Consider the following 21,748-nt stretch of genomic DNA (forward strand, 5'->3'; position numbering starts at 1 on the left):
TTTAGCTGGTAAAATTTATTAAAAACCGGTAAATTCAAAACCTGACGGTCAAAATGTCTGGTAATAATTAGGGAGGCTCCGATCGATCGGCCGCCGGTCATTATCGTCGATATTCACTCCTAATAGTTTGATCGGTGCTCTCTATAAAGGCCGATCAGGAGAGCTGGATCTGATCGATATGGACATAAACGCGAGTGAAGTGTAACCGGAGCGAGAGAGAGATCAGATCAGCTGCTGAGTCTGACCGAGACACGCAGCTCTGCATAATCACCTGAAGCCCCGCCCTCTGTTTAGCGAGCTGCAGGAGCTGCATGAGAAACTGACGGGCTGTCAGGAGAGAGAGGGAGGGAGAGGGGAAAAGAGAGGATCCGTTTCTCCCGTGTTATTATTCAAAATTGATGTAAACTTTTGAATAATGTACGTTATCTACTACAAGTAGTTTGTTTGAATGTAATAATTATGTTGTTTGTTGTTTGTGGAATCATTTATTGAAAAATGAATCTGAATTTTTCGATCTGTTACGATTATAAACTGAAGCAATATAAAAATGAGCCCGTGAACTGAGTTTTAAACTGAAGCATATCTGCTCATAGTCCGGTAATTACCTGCTAACGGAAACTCTGCTACAGAACTATTATTATTATTGAAATATGACCGGTAAGTTTCAAATTAGTCCGGTAAAATAAATTCTGCCCGGACATTTGACCGGCGAGAAAAAATCCTAGCGGAAACCCTGGCCCCTATAGTGCTTCATATATAGTGATTTATAAGGAATGATATTAAAGTGTACTCACTGTCTATTTAAAGAGGACACCTTCTGCTCATTGTTAGGTTCATGTTAGTATCGTGTGCCAATGCTGTGACATGTTAATGTTCTTTAATGTTCAAGAAGAAAGAAGGGAGGGAACTTTGGGACTCAAGCCTGTTCAGACGATTCACATGCAAAGAACCGACAGTATAACACGCTACAGGGAAAGACGAACCCAAAGGCCTCTTTAATACTACGAAATAAGAATGTGTAGATTCATAGCTGAATTGAGCTCCCCTAAACCACATGGCTGATAAAGCAAACTGTTTTACATGCAGTATATTAAACTCCGAATGTTATGCTGTACAAGCACACACCGTTTATTTGAATGCTGTTGTGTTTTTAACGGCAAACTGCAGTAAGTCCTTGTGCTGCTGATGGTGGATAAATAAGCCCACTGCAGGCAGGAGAAGATTTGTATGCATTGAAACAAAGCTCACACCTTCCTAACCGTGTTGTTCTGCTCGGCTGGCCCGGACCACCCGCCGCCCCCCCCACACATTCACAACCTTTCACAGATGTAAAAAAAAGAATCCTATTTTGTATATCAATGTTAGACTTAATGTCCACTATTTGATCATAGGCCCAAGCTGTAAGTGGACCAGGTATAGCATATGTTTACTATCTGCTGTCAAACCAGTAAAACAATTGTTCATTGATTTATTTTTAAAATCCATAAGAGGATATGTAATTGTTATACAATAAAAACATAAATAAATAATGTAATTCATTACATCTGCACTAATTCAACCTTTCTTTTGCCTGTGTTAAATTATTTAGGCTCAAATTGCAAATGTATTTGACGCCAAGCAACATAAAAAAGGAATTAAATTCTATATTAAAACACTTTTCTTTCTGTTTTTGAGCAAATAAATCCCTTTCCTTTATGTGTTTCCTCTGCAGATTGCTTCTGCACCAAACTCGTCTCATGTCTGTTTTCATGTAGCTGCCTGTCTGCTGTGAAAGTGATATAACACAGGATACTATCTTTATCCCCTGTTCTTCAGAACGTGTGGTGCCAGTGTGAGCTCAGAACCAGCTGGGCCCGGCGGATCCTGAGCAGATTGGGGACCAGCAGGCCAAAGGATGAAGGGGCCATCGTGAGGGAAGGTACCCAGGGGGGGGGTCCTATCTTTGGGCTGGAGCCCATAATTTTCAGATAGTGTTTGGTTGTATGGATATATCAAATTGGATCAAATTAATAGGTGTATTGGTTGTATTCGTGTTGGTGTTATTATTTGTAGCGCTGCTCTGTGTCTTCAGTGCATTGTGGGTTTAAGTTAACAGTCTTGTTAGTTTGTTTTTAGCTGTGACCCAGAGATTTGCAAAGACCTACCGGTTGCAGTCGAATAGTCTTTTTTGTTTAGAAAGGTCAGGCAGCCACGATGACAGATGTTTGAATTCTCTATACCAGGGGTGTCAAACTCAATTTCATTGCGGGCCACATCAACATTATGGTTGCACTCAAAGGGCCGGTTGTAACTTTAAGACTATATAAAAATACATATATAAATATATCATATATATAAAATAATGTATTATATTACATCATTGCCTCTGCATTGGATTATCATCGGAGAGGGTAATAACTTCATAATTAACTATGTCTGAAAGCAGAAGTCTAGGGCAAATAATTGCACGTCTTTTCAGTGCGTATGTCCCAAATGATTTAAAAAGAAAATCCAAATTCTGGAGAATAAATAAATAGAAGTGACATTTTGAAATAAAAATCTAATTCTGAGAAAAAGGAATTCTATGACAAAATGGATATTTTTGAAGAAAAAAAGGCAAATTCTGAGAAAAAAAGGCAAATTCTGAGGAAAAAGTCATATTTGAGATGCATTGTGGGACATTTAGTTTATGGGCAACGTGCTTCTGTAGCATGTAACCGTATAGTAAACATATTATATTCTTTGCAAGCTCTTGTGGGGCCACATAAAATGAAGTCGCGGGCCGAATGTGGCCCCCGGGCCTTGAGTTTGACACCCCTGCTCTAGATGATCGGAAAGGAGCTTCAATGCTTCCCTTGTTGTCGCTTTTAGCGTAAGATACGCCATGCTTCACAGAAGAAAAGGAATGCCGTCCAACGAAGCTTTGCGGCCCCAATATCTAAAGTGATGCACCATGCGGCTGTTCACCGAATCATCTGATCATGACCGACAATCACAGATGCTTATCGAGTGTCTTCCATCGTTCACCACGTCTCGCCCAAGTGCTCAAACGTTTTCCACTGGTGTTGAACCGAAAGGTGAACTATGAACGTTACGCTAACTAAAGGGTCAAATGAAATGAACGTGTCACCGTGTTTACAGAGTTGGGTAGGGTTTCCTAAGCTGTCCTGCATGTTTGAATGGTGATGTGCACAGTAGACGATGTCCAGACCTAAGAAGTAATGCATGTATTGCATATAAAATATTATTAATTCAAATGTTTTCAGACAATTAAAATCTAATTGAGATTTGTGCGGAGTGATATGAGTGAGGGAGAACAAGCATTTCCTTTCGTTTTCCTTAATTTGATTCAAAAGCCGGAAATGAAATGATATATTTTTCAATGATATCCACGTTGATAAAGCCCACATAAAACCACATGATAACAAAGTAAAGTATGGAGATGCTCATCTTAAGAGGATTGTTGTCTTCCCACAGAGGACAGGCTGTGCTGCATCAGTATTCATGACATAATGAATGTCAAAGGACAGTGAAGTTGAAAATTGTAAAAGAAATACAGTAGGAGGGGATTGTTTTGACTAGTCGGTCGCAGCCACTGTCTGTTATCCCTTATCTTTGAAGCTAGCATAACCAGCTCAACATTCTACTTAAGAAGACAAATGCATCCATATTCCACATGGATGATCTTAGGTGGTTTATCGAAGTTTCTTCTGGCATCATCAGGTTTTACGACTTTGGTTAGTGACAAAAACATTTAAAAACGTATAACATTACTGTCAGTTGTATTATGTGTTTGGTGCAGCTGCGTAGTGGTGCAAGCTAGCAGAGGAGGTAACCATAGAAACAAAACGTAACTAGCAGTGTCACCCAAGTGTCTTTGCACAACCTCGTGGGGAGCAAAGAGAAAATTGCTTATCATGTGAAATTCAGCAAAAGACACAAGTTGTATGCATCTAGTGTTGTTTCCTATGACGGTAATAAAGGTGCAGAAGTAGCTTTTGCTAAAAGTCAGTCATGTATGATGATACATATCTTAGAGCTTCCTAAAACACTCTCACTGTCCGACATGCTAGCTTGATGCTAACTGCTGCGCTCTCATGTTCAAATGAGGTAAACGCTTCGATGTGTAACAATTCAGCAACACGACAGCCTGAGGGTGGAAATGAGCTTTGAAGGGTCGATGACTGGTGCCAAGACAAACAACAACAAAGTGTGACCAGGAAGCAACAAAGCAGACGGCAACACACACACACAGAAGCAGAATCAGCTACATCGGGGATGAGGTGAGTGTGAGAGGGGGGGGGGGGGAGGGTTTGGGAAGGTGTCTCACATTGTTGGAGCGCAGAGAGACCCGCCCTCCGCAGCGAGCACAGAACTTGGTCTGGCAGTAGGAGCAGAGGTGGCCGCAGCCGTCTGCAAACTTGGTCTTGCGGCAGATCCCGCAGGTGGGCGCGTCGTCCTTCAGCTGCGGGGGCTGGCGCCGGGTATCCCCCCCGATGCGGCGCACCTCCTGTTTGTAGCTCTCAAACTGCTGGTGCAGTGTTCTAAGAGGAATCAGAAAAGTTGCCCATTAGTGGAACATCACAAACTTTATATACTTGAGCAACTTTAACCTCCAGCGCTCTTCAGGCAGATCTTCCTCTCTAAATGCCCTCACATTCAGAATAACGAAAGGACGCGGTGAAACGTCTGAATAACTGAATAATGGTGCAGATGAATAACAAAGGCGATGTTCTGCACACATGTTTGAGAACATTCCAGCGAGATAACTGGCCATTACAGCACCACTTGAAAGGTGGCTTTCAAACAAAATCGGCAATTAAATAAAACTTCAGCTCAGCTTTGCTCTCAGCCTTTCCCCTCCCTGCTTCCCGGGATGCCTATGATGGAAATAACCAGAGTGTGAATTGCAAATCAGGCCATGTGAAAACACCCTCGATGTTGTTTCAACAGAAGTGTCAAAGGAATACATTAGCATACCATGGCTCTCATATAGGGGACCCAGACAGCCACTATAATCACCTCGCTGAGGGAGAGGGCGGAGATGGGGCTGCTTTCTCAGCTTTATGCAGCCAATTTGTGGAGGCAGCCACACTTTAGTGAAGTCTCTGGCAGCAGCATACTGGCTTTACACTCTGCAAGTTATTTATCCAAAGGTATTTATCATGATAATGCAATGCACTGGCATTCACACGTACTTTTGTGGAGTTAAAGGTGGGGTAGGTAAGTTTGAGAAACCGGCTCGAGATCGCTAGAATTTGAAAATACACAACCGGAGAAAATCTGCCACTTCCTTACAGAGCCCCTCCTCCAACACACAGGAACGCGCACATGACCAATGAGGGCATGAGATCAGTTTGTGCCCCGATGGAAGGCTGACAGGCAGGTAGGCCATCCAATCCAAAATTGGTTGTACTTTTTACAGTATTACGGCTTCTACAGATGACATTTTTTTATGGATTTTTTGTCAAAGCACTTCAGATATACATTGCTATCGGGATGTTAAGAGCATTCCATGGAATATAACAAAAAGTGTATCTCGAGCCGGTTTCTGAAACTTACCTACCCCACCTTTAAGATAAAAAAGTGGAAGGTTGGTTAGCAATAAACTGAACATCTCCTGCACACTGTTTCATGATTCAGAGTGAGAAAAATCAGCGCCATTTCTGAAATATGACTGTGAAAGAGCAGCTGGAGTCTTAAAGCACACGTTCCAAGATCTCAAACTAACATTCAACGTCCTTTTTTGTGCCGAATTCCAAAATCATTGGACTGACGATAAGGTAGGTCACCTGGATCCATTGAATGCAGACATGTCCTCCGTAGTTGCTGGGTAGAAAACAGCTGGAACACAGAACACCTGATCTGATGTCAGCTGATTCTGGTGATGGAAAAAGTCAAACAGAAAGCCCTCATCCACCATGACCTATCGGAAGTCCAGGAGAGATGATGTGTCTTTAGGAATACTATTCAGATGAATAAACGACTGTCTTGCTGTCAAGATGAAATGTTATCTGATTCCCAAAAAGTATTTCTTTCCAAGTTTCCAAATCCAGGAAATGAGTTGACAGAAAGTGTTACATTCCTCCTATATTTCTTGCTATCTATTAACATTGCTGGAACAGACACAGAGGCACAGGGAGGTGACTAGAGCGCTGAGATACATTCAGCCAATCAGCTGACAGAGTTCATTTTATGACGTAGAATGTAAAAAACTAAAAGGTAAGGAATAATTCATGGGAAAATACACATTGATGTCAAGGTTAGAAAATGATTTGCAAAACACAACTTTAGGCGGATATTTTTGAATAATATCACATCTTATATACCTTTTTATCACATATTTGGTGAGTAATGTTTAAGATCAAATGCTGAAGGTATGTAGAGCCTGAAGGGGGCTTTACAACCAGCTGTAAGAACCTAAAGGCTCATGATCAAAGCTTCTGTGGCAACTATTATGATAAATGAGAGCACCTTTACCCATTCTGATCTTTTTAACATAACCAGTTTGGACTGTGCTAGACTGGGGAAGAAGGTTTTAAAAATAATTAAGTATAGACTGTTATAAAGCAGCCACTAGAATAGTAGAGCTGCAGTCCTCCAGACACACCCAGATGTTTCAAGTGACTGCACATGCAGACGTACTGAGAGAGAATCTGAATTGTTTGTCTTGTTTTCACCCCAAACTGTTAGTATTTGACTAATAGTACAAACAATGGATAACCTCAGGCAAACTGATGCATACGTAATTTAACTGGAAAAACAACATGACACAGCAACGTCATAAACATGACCTCTGACCCCCAGGAGCCATCTATCCTGCCAATAGGAGTCCAGGAGCTGAGCCAAGCCCAGGCCGCCATGGGAACAGCTGTCAGAAACAGAGGGTGTCATGGTAACGTGGGTGGCGTCAAGCGCTGGGTGTCAGCGGGGGTGTCAGTGCACCAGCTGTTCCTGTTCTTAGAGCCACGGATTCATCAGTATTTCTGCCTCTTCCACACATCAGCAGACATGCACCACGAAAGCTGCATGGCAGGACTTTGTCATATCACAATAAGTCTGTGTTCTCGGCTTAAATCCTTTGGGATTTTGGGAGGGTCTCATTATCTTTGAACATCTCTAGATATAGCCTGGTGACATTTTTATTTTAGGTTTCCTGCCTCTTTGGGATACAAAAACAAAAAAAAAATCTCTAAAAGGCGACAATTCAGCCAAAAACGGACACACCACTTGAAGGACACAGACATTTACTTTATGCATACATAAATACAAAATATAGAGTGTTCACCAAACATGTGCAAACTCTTTGTCACAGACAGACACTAGCCAAAGTGTGAAACCCACGACATATTAAAGATGATGTGACAAGCCAGATTCATCCTATCAGCACACAGTTCCATATTTATCATAACTCCTATTTGTATCATGAACACTATCTTAAGGATCATCTTAACCGTGACTCAGCAGGGACCCACACGGATAAAAACATCTTCTGTGTGGAAGAACTTTCCTTCATGCTGTCTGTGCTCACTCTGCTGTGTGTTCATTGAACCTGCTGCCTCCTCAGGGGTCAGCCACCAGGCCTGGATCCAGATGGTAAAGCACTACATTATTTTGCTGCAGCCGACTGACTATTTCTTCGTTCAATTTCCTTCAAAAACTATTTGACAATATTTGCTTTGCTTGAGACCTGCATAGCGAGGGGTCACAGCACACACACCATTTCGTTTTGTACCTACATTTAGTTTAGTCTGAATCAGACTGAGTCATCTTTCCTGAACAGCAACGTGTGCAAAAGAAAAGCCTGAGATCAACTTAGCTGTCTACTAAACTTCACAGGCAAGGGTTTTCAGTGCAAAATCTCTGAGAAGCCCACTGGGTGTGTGTGTGTTTGTGTGTGTGTGGTGTGTGTGTGTGTGGTGTGTGTGTGTTGTGTGTGTGTGTTGTGTGTGTGTGTGTGTGTGTGTGTGTGTGTGTGTGTGTGTGTGTGTGTGTGTGTGTGTGTGTGTGTGTGTGTCGTCTGTGTGTGTGTGTGTGGTGTGTGTGTGTGTGTGTGTGTGCGCGCGCAACACGTTCTCACCTCCCATCCCGTCACATGTTGACGGACCGTGCAGGGCCCCTCCCCGTCGCTATATTACGTACAGGGTACCCCTTTCCCGTCATTTTCTACGGGCAGGGCGTCCCATAGACCTTCATTGCGGACACAGCGGACCCCTTGCCCGTCAGGCTTCTACGGGCAGGGCGTCCCATAGACCTTCATAATGCCTATTTTAAGGTTCATTTGGCCATTAAAATGCGTTTTGATCTCATTTTATACGAGTAATGAGTTTTTATTTCGGATTATTTGTGCAGTACATGTACATGATGTTAGTTTGCTAGTTATGACGAAGATTACTTCATTGAATGGTGTACACATTCATGGTTGCTAAGGTGGTTGCTATGGACGCTGCAACAGCTCCCAGACCACGTGCATCAACAACAATGGCCGACCCTTCATGTTATTCCCCGGTGGAAAATGCCTATTTTAAGGTTCACTTGGCCATTAAAATGCGTTTTGATGTCATTGTATGCGAGTAATGAGTTTTTATTTCTGATTATTTGTGCAGTACATGTACATGATGTTTAGTTTGCTAGTTATGACGAAGATCACCTTACGTCTGTGAGGAAAATGCATGGGGCTCAGAGCCTCGTATTTTTTAAATCTTTTTTTCCTTCTAATTTGTTATTCTTTTCAAAATAACACACTGTTATTTACTCACCAATAACACACAATTATCCTTGCTTTTATTTATTGGTTTAATTCCATAATCTCGGTCTTTTTTGGCGTTCGTCAGGAACTGAATTTCAAAATAAAATAACCAAAACAGACGTGGGCATTTCGAGCGGACTTACCCAAGATTCTCAGCTACGCTGATGGATGTTTTAGCCGCAATGCATGCTGGGATTTGGTGTTTATATTATATGAAATCCGGAGAAACATTTGAAAAGAATAAAATAATACTTAATTCCGAGTGCTCCTTGCTTTTCTCTTTGAAAGTCATCACATAACGGCATTGTTAATACCACGGTTCGGCTGCATTACATATTACAGATCTGCCGTTAGTTCTTTATTTATAGCGCCATGATGAGAAGACCTTTGGAAAAAACTGAAGAAAATGCCGCCGAAAACTGAATACTTGACGTGGATCATAATATATCAACAATTAAAAAACTTCTCAATTTCTCTTCACCACAATACGTCTCCTTGCAGTATCAACACTAATTCGGCTTACTTTTACATTTGAGTGTAATTCATAGATAGGTTATATTTACACCATAACGGTGCACAGCTGATATAATAGGACTTGTAGTTTTTAAAGATATTACTGATTTGAATTGGATTGAATTTTGAATGTGAGAATGTAAATACTGATTCTGAAATAGTATAGCAATATGCTGTAAAATTATGTGAAAGCATGAATAAAACTACACATCTTCAGATGTTGTACATACAAGTGTCTGTGTGTACCTTGTGTGCCTAGTGGTGTTAAAGCACGTTATTGAATTATTGTTTTATGTGTTATATTTGATTAAAAAAATATTAAGAGTACATATACTTTCATAGGGGGAAAGTAGAAGGTCTTTGATAGAAATATAGAATATAAAAAATCAAGAAGATACTAAGTGATCTCTTCAATAAAACAGTTAGTGCAGGATGTACAAAGATATTAATAGGAGGAGGTGCAAAACAGAAAAACGAATTAACCCTTTATTTAAACATTAAATAACAGATTAAGGTCTTCTTTTAAATAAGAAAAAACGTTGGGGGTATCTATCTACAGATAAATACAAAGTACTTAACGTTCTAATATATTGCTTTCCTGCAATGTTAACTATGTTGAAGCACTTATTTTAACTGATATTATACATATGGATTATACTCTTATGTATGTAGATAGAATAAGAAATGTGCAGAATATGACAGTTAATGGTGGAGGTTACACACACATATTGATAGATGTCTTGTACTGCACTGTTGAGGACCTGTGACCCACGTTTTTCATTCATTGCATAATCTACACCGTAAGTGTGTAAATGATATGTCAATACACCTTTAAAATCTTGAAATCTTGAAAGGGATGTGCAAAATAGCCATAATATACAGTCTTTAATGAACTATTAGTAGAGAATAACGAGTAATTAATATACTTTATTACTCGTTTCCATTAATATCAATTGCAGATACATGTTTAGTCTTCTCAAGCACCAACTATCAAATATCTCTCCTGATTGTTGGCACTTGACAATCACCTTCCCTGAATTTTACTCAGGTGTAACTAAAGTCTGATTTAAGGGTTGTTTATATTTCACATCATTAATCAGAATCTGCAAAGTAACTCAAATAAGTGTAGTGGAGTAAAAATACCAGGTTAACCTCTGAAATGTAGTGGAGTAGAATTACAAAGTATCAATGATGTGGGTATATTAATGCTATATATTGATGCTGCGCATTATGGACAGCGATTTTTACCCATTTATTAATTATATGTTTTACATTTGATAACACCAATGTGTTTAATACTGGCAACTTCTAATTTTGGGAAAAACGAAAACGTTCAGTAGAGACGTCCCATAGAACATTTTGCGAAACACAATAGTGTAGTGTGTAGTTCTGGGGGGCGTTCGATTCCAGTTTTGGATAGTCTGGCGTGGTTTCGTTCCATTTCAAACAGCTGTTTGACGCTGTAACCTTGGCGCACTGCCACTCCAACATCCAATCCCAGACCTTGAAAAGTAATCACGGGGACAGTAGTCCTAAACGATAGCTGGGGATTCTGGGTAGTGTAGTGTCTTCGGCCATCCTAAACTCAAAAATGTTGACAATCGCAATGATGCTCGAACTGTCCCTTATAGGCCTACGTCTGTTTCCGGTTATTTTTATTTTGAAATTCAGTTCCTGACGGACACCAAAAAAGACCGAGATTATGGAATTAAACCAATAAATAAAAGCAAGGATAATTGTGTGTTATTGGTGAGTAAATAACAGTGTGTTATTTTGAAAAGAATAACAAATTAGAAGGAAAAAAAGATTTAAAAAATACGAGGCTCTGAGCCCCATGTATTTTCCTCACAGACGTAAGGTAATCTTCGTCATAACTAGCAAACTAAACATCATGTACATGTACTGCACAAATAATCAGAAATAAAAACTCATTACTCGCATACAATGACATCAAAACGCATTTTAACGGCCAAATTAACCTTAAAATAGGCATTTTCCACCGGGGAATAACACGAAGGGTCGGCCATTGTTGTTGATCACGTGGTCTGGGAGCTGTTGCAGCGTCCATAGCAACCACCTTAGCAACCATGAATGTGTACACATTCATGAAGTAATCTTCGTCATAACTAGCAAACTAAACATCATGTACATGTACTGCACAAATAATCCGAAATAAAAACTCATTACTCGTATAAAATGAGATCAAAACGCATTTTAATGGCCAAATGAACCTTAAAATAGGCATTATGAAGGTCTATGGGACGCCCTGCCCGTAGAAGCCTGACGGGCAAGGGGTCCGCTGTGTCCGCAATGAAGGTCTATGGGACGCCCTGCCCGTAGAAAATGACGGGAAAGGGGTACCCTGTACGTAATATAGCGACGGGGAGGGGCCCTGACCGTCCGTCAACATGTGACGGGATGGGAGTGAGAACGTGTTGGTGTGTGTGTGCGCGCGCGTGCGTGTGTGTGTGTGTGTGTGTGCGTGTAGTGGAACATGTAAGGCTAAAGGTTGGTGAAGACCATAACAAAGCTCCAGGCAGTTGTGGAAAGTAACTAAGTATATTTACTCAAGTATTGTGCTTCAGTATGTTTTTGAAATATTTTTACTTTAGTACAAGTATATTATTCTGAAATGGGTCATGATTTTACTTAAGTATTTAAAGTGTATGCTAATGTCTGCTCCACTACAATTCAGAGGTACATTGTGTGCTCCAATACATGTATTTAATACCTAGAATAATATATATGATATGTTTTATAATGATTGATCATGAAAGTGTTCTCAAAGCTGGTGAAGGTGCAGCTAGTCTGAATGACTTTGTAGACTGCAGGGTAGCTGGTGGATTTACTCCAGGTGGAACTAAAGTCTGATTCAACACTTGGTTATATTTCACATCATTCATCCACATCTGTAAAGTAACTAAAGGGATTAAATAAATGTAGTGGAGGAAAAGTACACCATTAACTCTGAACTGTAGTGGAGTAAAAGTACACAGATTGGACTTCCAAACCTAAAACCTGAGAGATTGTAGATTTTAAAGTAACCTATAATCTCAACTGCAACTTGTTTATTATCTGACATAGTTAGCATGTGTCCGTCTTATGGCGCATTTCCACTACAGCGCGGAACGCGGTTTAAGCGTGCCGTGCCCGGCCCATTTTTGGTTGCGTTTCCACTAGGCGTAGTTCCGGCTAGCGGGTACTTTTTCATAGTTTTTCTGGCTCTCCTAAATCGAGGTTCTTTCCGGACCAACAACCGGGCTAATACACGTTTCAAAATGATGCCGAAGTAACAACATACTGATACCGGTTAGTAAAAACCATGAATTAATGCTTTGACAAGTCTGCAGACAGACGGCAGGCGAAAAACCTTTTAAAATGCGTGTTGTCTGAATGGAGATCGGCTAAGCTAACGCAGTGTATGCTCCGACCGTCCACACTCACAACAACGGCCTACAGACATAAATAAAGCAGCGACTGTATTCTCCATGACACAGGCAGTCTGTGGTTTGTACTTGTTTAACTTCTGTCTAGTTTCTGAACAGATATGAGGAGCTGTGAGCTTGAGTGCTAACGGCTGATGTTGGTTTTGTGTTTCGCATTGAAGATGACGTCACGGCTCCGCCTACACTGCGTTACTATAGTTACTACGCCAGTTCCTAAACTGTAATGGAAACACAGCATAAAGTGAGCCTGGCCTACCAAGGCCTAACTATACCGTACTAAGCCGTGCGAGGCCCTACAGTGGAAATGTGCCATTAGAGTGGTGTGAACGGTCTGAACTGGGACTCTCTCTCTCTCGGTCAACACCAGGGCCAGCAGGGACAGCCACAGATGGGTTAGCCCTGCTAGGCCTTGTCAAAACAAGTGTGCGAAAAGGACACACAGTTACATACACTCACATACACATATATGTGACCCGCTCTATGGAAATCAGTCGGAAGTCGCAACGGCTTATTTCAAAATAAACGTGGATTTGCGTAAAATTAGTTTTTCGGGGTTCGGGTGTTTTGTTTGATTTTAAACAAACAAAGTCTTGGCTTTCAGAATATGAAACTTTTATTTCCAAAATCACACGATGAATACATTTTTGAAGCTCGTAAAGGGAAGATCACAGGCACCTCTCACTCGCACCCTGCTCTTCCGCAGCGCCGCCCCCCCTCCCTCCGCTGAAATTATGAATGTAAGGAATGTAATAGTAATCATAGATAACACGGCAGGGTCCGTTACACTTTGTTTTCATCTGATTTCAATTCAACAAAGTCTTGGCTTTCAGAATATTAAATTTGTTTTGGCAAATGCAGATGATAAATACAACTTTGAAGCTTTTAACGGCATAATTACAAGCGGAGAACGGAGTAACTTAACGTCACAGCAGGCACAACAACAGCCGGTGTTTCTCGTGAGGGTTTTCCCCGGGAAACAAACACAATACACACAAACGCAAAAATACAAAAACACACACACACACACACACACACACACACACACACACACACACACACACACACACTAGTGAGCTTCCCCCAGACCAGTAATCCAAACGGAAATATCTTCCCTCCGTAGTATTTTGATCATTTGCTAATAACCAATCAGATCGATGGATTCCAGAGAAGAGGAAACGTTGAAGGCCTTTTTCTCCAAATGATGACTCGTGACAGTCATTATATAATGTGACATATTTCGCTTAATATTTGGAGCACAACAACAATCCTGATATCATGAGAAAGCTGGGAATCCCCTCTTTCCAACAGTGTATACAAGTCAAAATGTGTCTTCGGGTCAATGCGACCGATTTCAATAGAGCAGGTCACATATAGGCAAGTGTAAACAATGACACAGACAGAAAACCCACATATATACGCACACGTACTGTATGTGTTTGCCTCGCCTCGGGCCTCGCATTTACAGCTCAGCATGTCCAAGGACTACCTCCCTCCCTCCCTCCCTCCCTCCCTCTTTCTTGTTCTGTTTATCTCTCCCTCTTGTGTCTCCACTCTCTTCACCAGTCATTGGTGTGGAGTTGTTAATTAGCACTGCTATGAATACATTGCCCAAGGATGGGGAGGGAAAAAACTGTGTGTGTGTGTGTGTGTGTGTGTGTGTGTGTGTGTGTGTGTGTGTGTGTGTGTGTGTGTGTGTTGTGTGTGTGTGTGTGTGTGTGTGTGTGTGTGTGTGTGTGTGTGTGTGTGTGTGTGTGTGTGTGTGTGTGTGTGTGTGTGTGTGTGTGTGTGTGTTTAGGGCAGAACTATTTCTGTCTCATCAGCTGATTCCTGGTGACGGCTTGCAGAACACTCCGTTGGAGAAGACACAAGAAGTTAGAAAATAAGGGTTGTTGATAACACAACATTTTGTATCCATCCGATAAAGAAACTCATTTTATACCACTGTATACTTCTACTCTACTACATGTTGGAAGCCAATGATATACTTATTACTCCACTACGTTTATGTTACAGATGTTTTACATGTTACACACGATACTTAAGATAATATGATTATTAGTATGGATACCATCCAACATTATATTTAAGTATAACTAATGAGTGGGTTAACAGAAAATGTATTGGCAGCAATTCTGATACGAAGTTTTTTGGCTCAACATTCAAGCTTCTTAAATGCTTTTGTTCAAAAATATTCAAAAATATTTTATAGCAAAACTCAAACTAGCATTTGTCAGAGGTTTGGAGCTTTTACTTAACAAACAAAACAAGCATGCTGGATCAATCGTCCCAGAACTGACAGCACGATCCAGGTGATGGAGGAGAACATGTCTCTGAGGCCAGGAAGACCACAAAGACATGTTGACACGTGCAGTGAGGAGCCATGGAAGTGAAGTCGTGGGAGAGTTAGAACGAGGTGAGAAGAAAAGGTAGCAGACAGGGAGAAGACACAGTGGGTTCAAGTAAACAGGAACAACAGGTGAGGAGTGGTTTCTACATAGTCCTTGAAGTGTTCCCACCTCAAAAGGAGATGGGCGATGGAGAGAGACCACGTGGAAAGGCAAAGGATGAACAAAGAGAGCCCAGACGGAAACAAGCGTGGGCCAGAGACCGGCGGAGGAGAGAAGCCGATGCATCCGGAGCCACTCTATAAATACCATGAGGAGAGGAGTGCATGATGGAAAGAGGATGGAGGCAGGATGATGGGAAGAGGAAGGGAGGAAGGAGAGGAGGAGAAAAAGGAAAGGAAGACAGCAACAGTCTCTAAAAGCAGGAACGTTCGTCATTTACTGGAAATGACGATTGAAGTCAAAAACGAACAATAATTGTGTTTGGTGTGTGAAAGTAAAAGAAGAAAGGAGAGCGACAGACGGGAGCTTAACCAAAGGCAAACAGCTTCTTCGTTTCTTATTTGCCTGCCATGACGACTTCTTTTCACATTTGTCTCCCTCCACTGTCAAAAGGCTATAAAATGCTACTAACGTCATAATGCAAGCAGAAACAAAGCACCCAGATGGCCAGTGTGTGTATCTAACTATAGGGCAGCCATTTCTCAAACAATCTGGTCGATCCTCCCTGGCTCAATGTCTGGGGTTCTTTCAAGGAACCAATGTAGCATCTGACTGCTGTCGTCACATAAAGCTGCTGGTTTAGTGCGCAGATTGAGGATGCAATCTTCAACTAAACTAAGTCTAACCTGCTGTGTTCTCTATCATTTCATCTTTGAGAAGAATCTGGATTTCATGGTGTCTAGTCTACTCGAGAAGATAGATTTCATGCAGTCTTGGAAGAAGAAGATTACTCTTTTCGTACAAAGGTTACATTCATATACAACTCAACTTTGTTCTTCAACTGATTTTAAAACAAAAATGTTCCCCCAGATTAAAACTAATGACCTTTACACATTAACATCTCCTGGGAGAGTGTCTTGCACCTGGTTACCCAGATATCCACCGCAACCTCTTTCATACACGCACTTAATAGATACATTGTTAAAAATCAAAAACAACTTGTGGGAGTCATGTGAAGCACACTATTTATACGTCCCTTGTTTGGTGTTGAGTTAGTCCTTTAGCCTGTTAGCTTTAGCCTGTTAGCTTTAGCCTGTCCTCAGCCCGTAGAGTGGTGCAGGAATGAGCCCTAAAACAAGGAAACGTCTAAGCATCGACCCACACCGTTTTTGAACGTGTTTGTGGTAACAAGACTGAAATAAGATATTTTCACGTTTTGTTCTTCGATATAAAACATGCCAGTATTTACCCCACATGCAACCATAATGTAGTTTGTTGATAGCCTAACGTTAGCCTTTTATTTCTGCTTGCATTTATCCTTCGAAATTGACAAAGAGGTTTTAAAATGTGGAGATTATCCTGCTGAACAAAACATGTTAAGTATCAGAAAGGTGTGTTTGCCACGGAGCTTATTTTCTTTAATACACAAAAATCAAACGGGGAAATCTCATTGCGCTTCAATGCTAACTTCCAAGTCAGCCTACATCACTGCACCACTCTGTAGCCTCAGCCTCTCCCATATAGCCACTGCTTGGATATTGATAACTCCTTTTATTGATGTTGTGGGTGTTTTATCCGTATTTATAGAGTGCTTTTCTTGGCATGGATCTTTGTGTATCTCTCTCTCTCTGTATTCATCTATTTTTTTCATTTATATACCTCTTACTCTTCCTCTAATTCCTTGTTTTCCTCTCCTCTTTGTAGCTATCTCTTATCTTCAACACTTTACATTGAATTCCACTCTTTCAGCAGCGAACCGCTTCAACGAGTCATTCGAGTCATTCTACAGTATTGTTGTTTTATAGTTATTTGTTAATGTATGTAACCCAATTTGTGTTCTTTGAAATTGAAAAGGATATTGCATTGTGTTTGTTACTTTTGTTGCAGTTGTATATGTCTTAAGTGTAATTTGGCTTGGCTTCCTATTTTGTATGGACATGCTTTTATTTTGAAGGAGAGTTAGCACGGTTGACAGGAAGTTGTTGTTGCTATGGAAACAACGTGACGGAGATTAACGGAGAAAAAGTAATAGAGTGGCGAAGTCACGCCCATCTACTTCCGCCCCATGGGACCTTATTTCTGAAAAATGATGTATTGAAGTCAATGGGGAGAGAACACTTATCTTTCGATCCCATTTGAATTCTGCCATGAATTACATATATGATGTGTGTCAATCTTAAAAAATAATTTCCATGTCAAAAACGTGACAGTTTATCGTAAAACTGTTGAAATATAAGACTATGAAAGATACGCAACTAGAAAGACTACAAATCCCAGAGTCGCGTACATTAACCAGGAAAATCCTGGAAAATGTTGGAAAGCCATTAAATCGTTATCCACCGGCGATATCCGTAATGAGCTCCCTCCGTGCATTACCACAGCATCTGGCTCTATATCGGACAGGGCTACTATGCTCAATTGCTTTAATGAGCATTTTGTGTCCTGCGGTTCTCTATTTGATTCTGTCACTAACTTTGCTTCTGTGAACACTACAGTATGTGACTCTGAAAAACGTGTGTTGGAAAACCCTTTCAGTTTTACCCCTTTTACTGTTGATGTTGTTCGTGAAGCTTTAACCAAATTAGATCCTAGGAAACCGGCTGGCCCGGACAACTTAGAACCTTTCTTTTTAAAGATAGCTGCAGATTTTATTGCTCCTCCTCTTACTTCTCTTTTTAACCTCTCCCTCAGCACAAATGCAATTCCAAAAGTATGGAAGTCAGCATATGTCTTGCCTTTGCTGAAAGGAGGGGATGCAACTATTTTAAATAACTATAGGCCAATCTCTAAGTTGTCAGTTCTGGCTAAGGTTCTTGAACGCCTAGTGAGTGAACAGGTAAAGGAGTTTTTATGTACAAATGATATCCTGTCTAAACATCAGTCAGGCTTCAGAAAGCAACACAGCACCATCACTGCCACAATGAAAGTGGTGAATGATGTGGCGAGTATTTTAGATAATAAGCAGAGTTGTGCAGCTCTGTTTATTGACCTTTCCAAAGCGTTTGACACCGTTGATCATCACATTTTAAAGCAAAGGCTACTCAGTATTGGCATATCCAGCCATGCAGTGGGGTGGTTTGTGAACTACCTCTCTGAAAGGTCCCAATGTGTTCACTTTTATGGGCTGTCTTTTGAGTGGTTGAACATTGCAAATGGTGTTCCTCAAGGTTCTGTTTTAGGTCCACTTTTATTCTCCATCTACATCAACCGTTTAGGTGAAAATGTGGATGAAGCTACTTTACATTTTTATGCGGATGATACCGTGATGTACTGTGCAGGTCCCTCCATTAAGGCCCTGTCACCCTGTCCCGAAATTGACACCCGATGGACACCCGATAAAGGAAATGTTCAAATTCGGCTGTGATCGTAGCAACATCGGGCCATTCGCGAGGGCATCTAAGCCATCGTATGACCGCCGGTGGAGTTTCTCAGGCTCCGGCAGCAACTTCGTGAGCGGCAACTTCGTAAGGCACTCGTGAGGGCATCTTGTCAAATCGTGTCATCTTCGTGTTATCATCGGTGCATTCACCCTCACTCTGATCGGGGCGAATGCCCGATGGCACCGAGGATAACAAGATGCCCTCACGATGGCCTTACGAAGGGCAACATTGACACACGAATTCAACACGAAAATGAACCTTCGCAAGGTCCTTCGGCAATTTTTTGGCATGCCAAAGATTTTGCCACGGCTCACGAAGTTGCTGCCGGAGCCTGAGAAACTCCACCAGCAATCATACGATGGCTTAAGATGCCCTCACGAATGGCCCGATGTTGCTACGATCACACAGCCGTTTACTTTCACTAACTGTACGGAGGCTCAGTCACTGGTACATTTTTATATACAAAGCCATGTTAGGGAAACTTCCATCTTACATCTGCTCCCTGATCTCACGGCGAAGTGTAAGTGGCTACTGCCTGAGATCGAATGCTGTGGTTTTATTAAATGTGCCAACTGCTAGGACTGTCTTAGGGAAGACAGCTTTTAGATGCGCAGCTCCTCTGTCTTGGAATAGTCTGCCAATTAAATGGAAACTGAACAATCTGGTGCCACTAAATGTTTTTAAAGCTCGGTTGGATGCTAGTCAATCGGAAGCTATTGGTACCTGTTTATGTGGATAATTATGTAAATGATGCTGTATGATGTCCTTTTGATCAATGATCTCAATGGGATTTATCTGTATAAATAAAGGTTTGAAATAAAATGAAATTAACGTTACACATTACACTCGTTACTCACCGAAACCTTTTAAAGCCGGTCCCGCATGCTGGCTCTTACGGAACCGACTAACTCCCCTTGTGTGTGTGTACAGTTCTCAACATGGCCAGACTTGGAGTGATTTTCACCTCTTTTAATACTTTCCGCCTCGTTCTGAAAGAAAGAGGTGAAATGTGCCAACATGACGGCCATCTTGGTGTTGGTGCAAGACCAGAGTTGTAGTTCATTCAGCGCTTCACACAAAAAAAATGTGTTACTTCACAGTTTTACGACACATTTTTTTTTTTTGACTTGCAAAATTATCTTTTAAATTGACAAACATCATATGTGTAATTCGTTGCACAATTCAAACGGGATCGAAAGATAATCTTTCTCTCTCCATTGACTTCAATATATGATTTTTCCGAAAATAAGGTCCCATGGAGCTCCCTCGGGAAGGGGAGGGACTTCGCCACTCTATATCTACATATAAAGACGGAGAAAGTAAACGATAACGTTTATGGTTAAGTGTTAGCACCCCCCAAAGAGGCACAAGCTCTTACGTTGGTATTGGAGATTTCAATACATTCAATTTGGCAGCCGAATAGTACTCCAACGAACGAATATTCGGATACGGCGCTAGTGGTTTGTATTTAGTGATTGTTTAGTTCCCGCTTTAATGACATTTCTGTGGTTTACAAGTTGTTAGTCTTGTCATACACACATTTGACTTTCAGTAGAAGGATTTTTATTTTGTGTTACTCTTTAAAGAAGACGCAACATGCTTTTTGATAAGGGAGCAAGACGAACTAAAGTGATAATTAGGGTTTAGTATTTTTGGGCTTCCCTTTGAGGAACCGAAACAGCTCATGGTTGGCAAAAAACTGGTCTGAAGGAGGCAGCGGTTACAATACAGTTAATCAATACAGTTTAAGTACAACAACATCAAATCATTAAGCACATAGAGAGATGTTGACTAGTCTTGTTAAACAATAGCATGTTATCATTGTCAATGTGAGAATGTTTTCATGCTAATGTCAGCGTTTTGCTCAAAATACAATTGTGGAAGTGCATCAGACTATTCCTAGTTCTATGGAATTCAGTGTGATATAAGTATAAAGTAGGTTTCAAAATGTTCCCACAACATGCATTTCTGATGACTTTGGAAGGATGATCGAGGCTTCGGCTGACTTGGTTAGAGTGGTTAAGATGCTAATGACATATCTGCTATCAAAATGGTGACCTGCTCAGCAGCAGAGCCAGACACTCAATTCAACTCCTCATAGCACGGTATTGTGTTACATTAAACATAATCTAACCAAAGCATATCAGACATTTTGACTTGTCATGTTAAACAATAGCTAAATTGTAAATGTGAGCAATTGAGCAAGTTAGCATGTTAGCGTTTGGCTGAAAAACCATTTCTGGAAGTCATCAGACTATTCATATTTCCATTGAATTCAGTGAAACATATTCTATACATTACAAAGAACATTCTCTTTACAAGGATTTGCCAAAATGCGTTTCAGATGATTTAGTAAGGATACTAATTGAGACTTTAGCTGACTAGTTCAGGTGCTAAAAAAACATGTTCTATACAAATGATGAGAGCTGCTAATCGGCTATGGAAGACGGCCAGAAAACAAAACCATAGAGACATTTTTGTAACATGGGGCTCCACATTTGAGTCAGCCGCTCCGGATATAACCCCATCTCCTCTGACCACAAGCACAGACTGAGGAGGGAGGAGGGAGGAGGGAGGAGGGAGGAGATGTAGAGAGCCCGGTCAGCCCAAGTAGAATGCATTCTCATTAAACGTTAATGCTGGGGAGGTCACAGAGCACTAAAGAGGCACAGAGCGCGCTCAGGTCTCTCACTATCAACACACTCACTCTGACTCCCACCCACCCACCAGCCACACCACCTCCCCCACTCCTCCGTCACTTATAGTGTCCACTATCTGTTTTCTGCTGGAGCTAATGATCAACCACATATGCACAGCTGTATAAACATACAGTTTCCCAAACTGCACAATGAAGTGAGAGACCAAAGCTCGCACACAGGTTAAAGGACTTGTGTTCTTTTAGAGAAAAGAGAAAACGATAGCAGAATATATCATAGTTCTGATTCACGCGGGGGACGTGTCTCCACCACTTTTTCAAAGTATATTTGTTAGAAATGTTCTTAAAAATAACATGCACGGAGAAACCTTATAAATGAGAACGGTTTATTTGCACAACATGAACAATCTCCAGAGCAGCTGGTGTGTTCACTTGGTGGGCGTATTTCTGGGGACCCAAGTGGACTTGCGACACATTTCATATTCGTAAGCTTTGAATAGACAATAGAATAGCAAACC

General features: G+C 41.1%; 1 protein-coding gene across 1 annotated transcript in view; it reads right to left on the reverse strand.

The window, feature by feature from the left end:
• The window catches only part of rims1b (regulating synaptic membrane exocytosis 1b), a 94,577-nt gene that overhangs the window by 63,958 nt on the left and 8,871 nt on the right, over positions 1-21,748 (reverse strand). Inside the window, exon 2 of the mRNA XM_071203500.1 lies at positions 4,310-4,523. Coding sequence (XP_071059601.1) covers positions 4,310-4,523 — 214 coding nt within the window. The remainder of the gene's footprint in view (positions 1-4,309; positions 4,524-21,748) is intronic.

The sequence above is a fragment of the Pseudochaenichthys georgianus genome, chromosome 1 (assembly GCF_902827115.2).
Source record: "Pseudochaenichthys georgianus chromosome 1, fPseGeo1.2, whole genome shotgun sequence".
In the NCBI taxonomy this organism is placed as follows: domain Eukaryota; kingdom Metazoa; phylum Chordata; class Actinopteri; order Perciformes; family Channichthyidae; genus Pseudochaenichthys; species Pseudochaenichthys georgianus.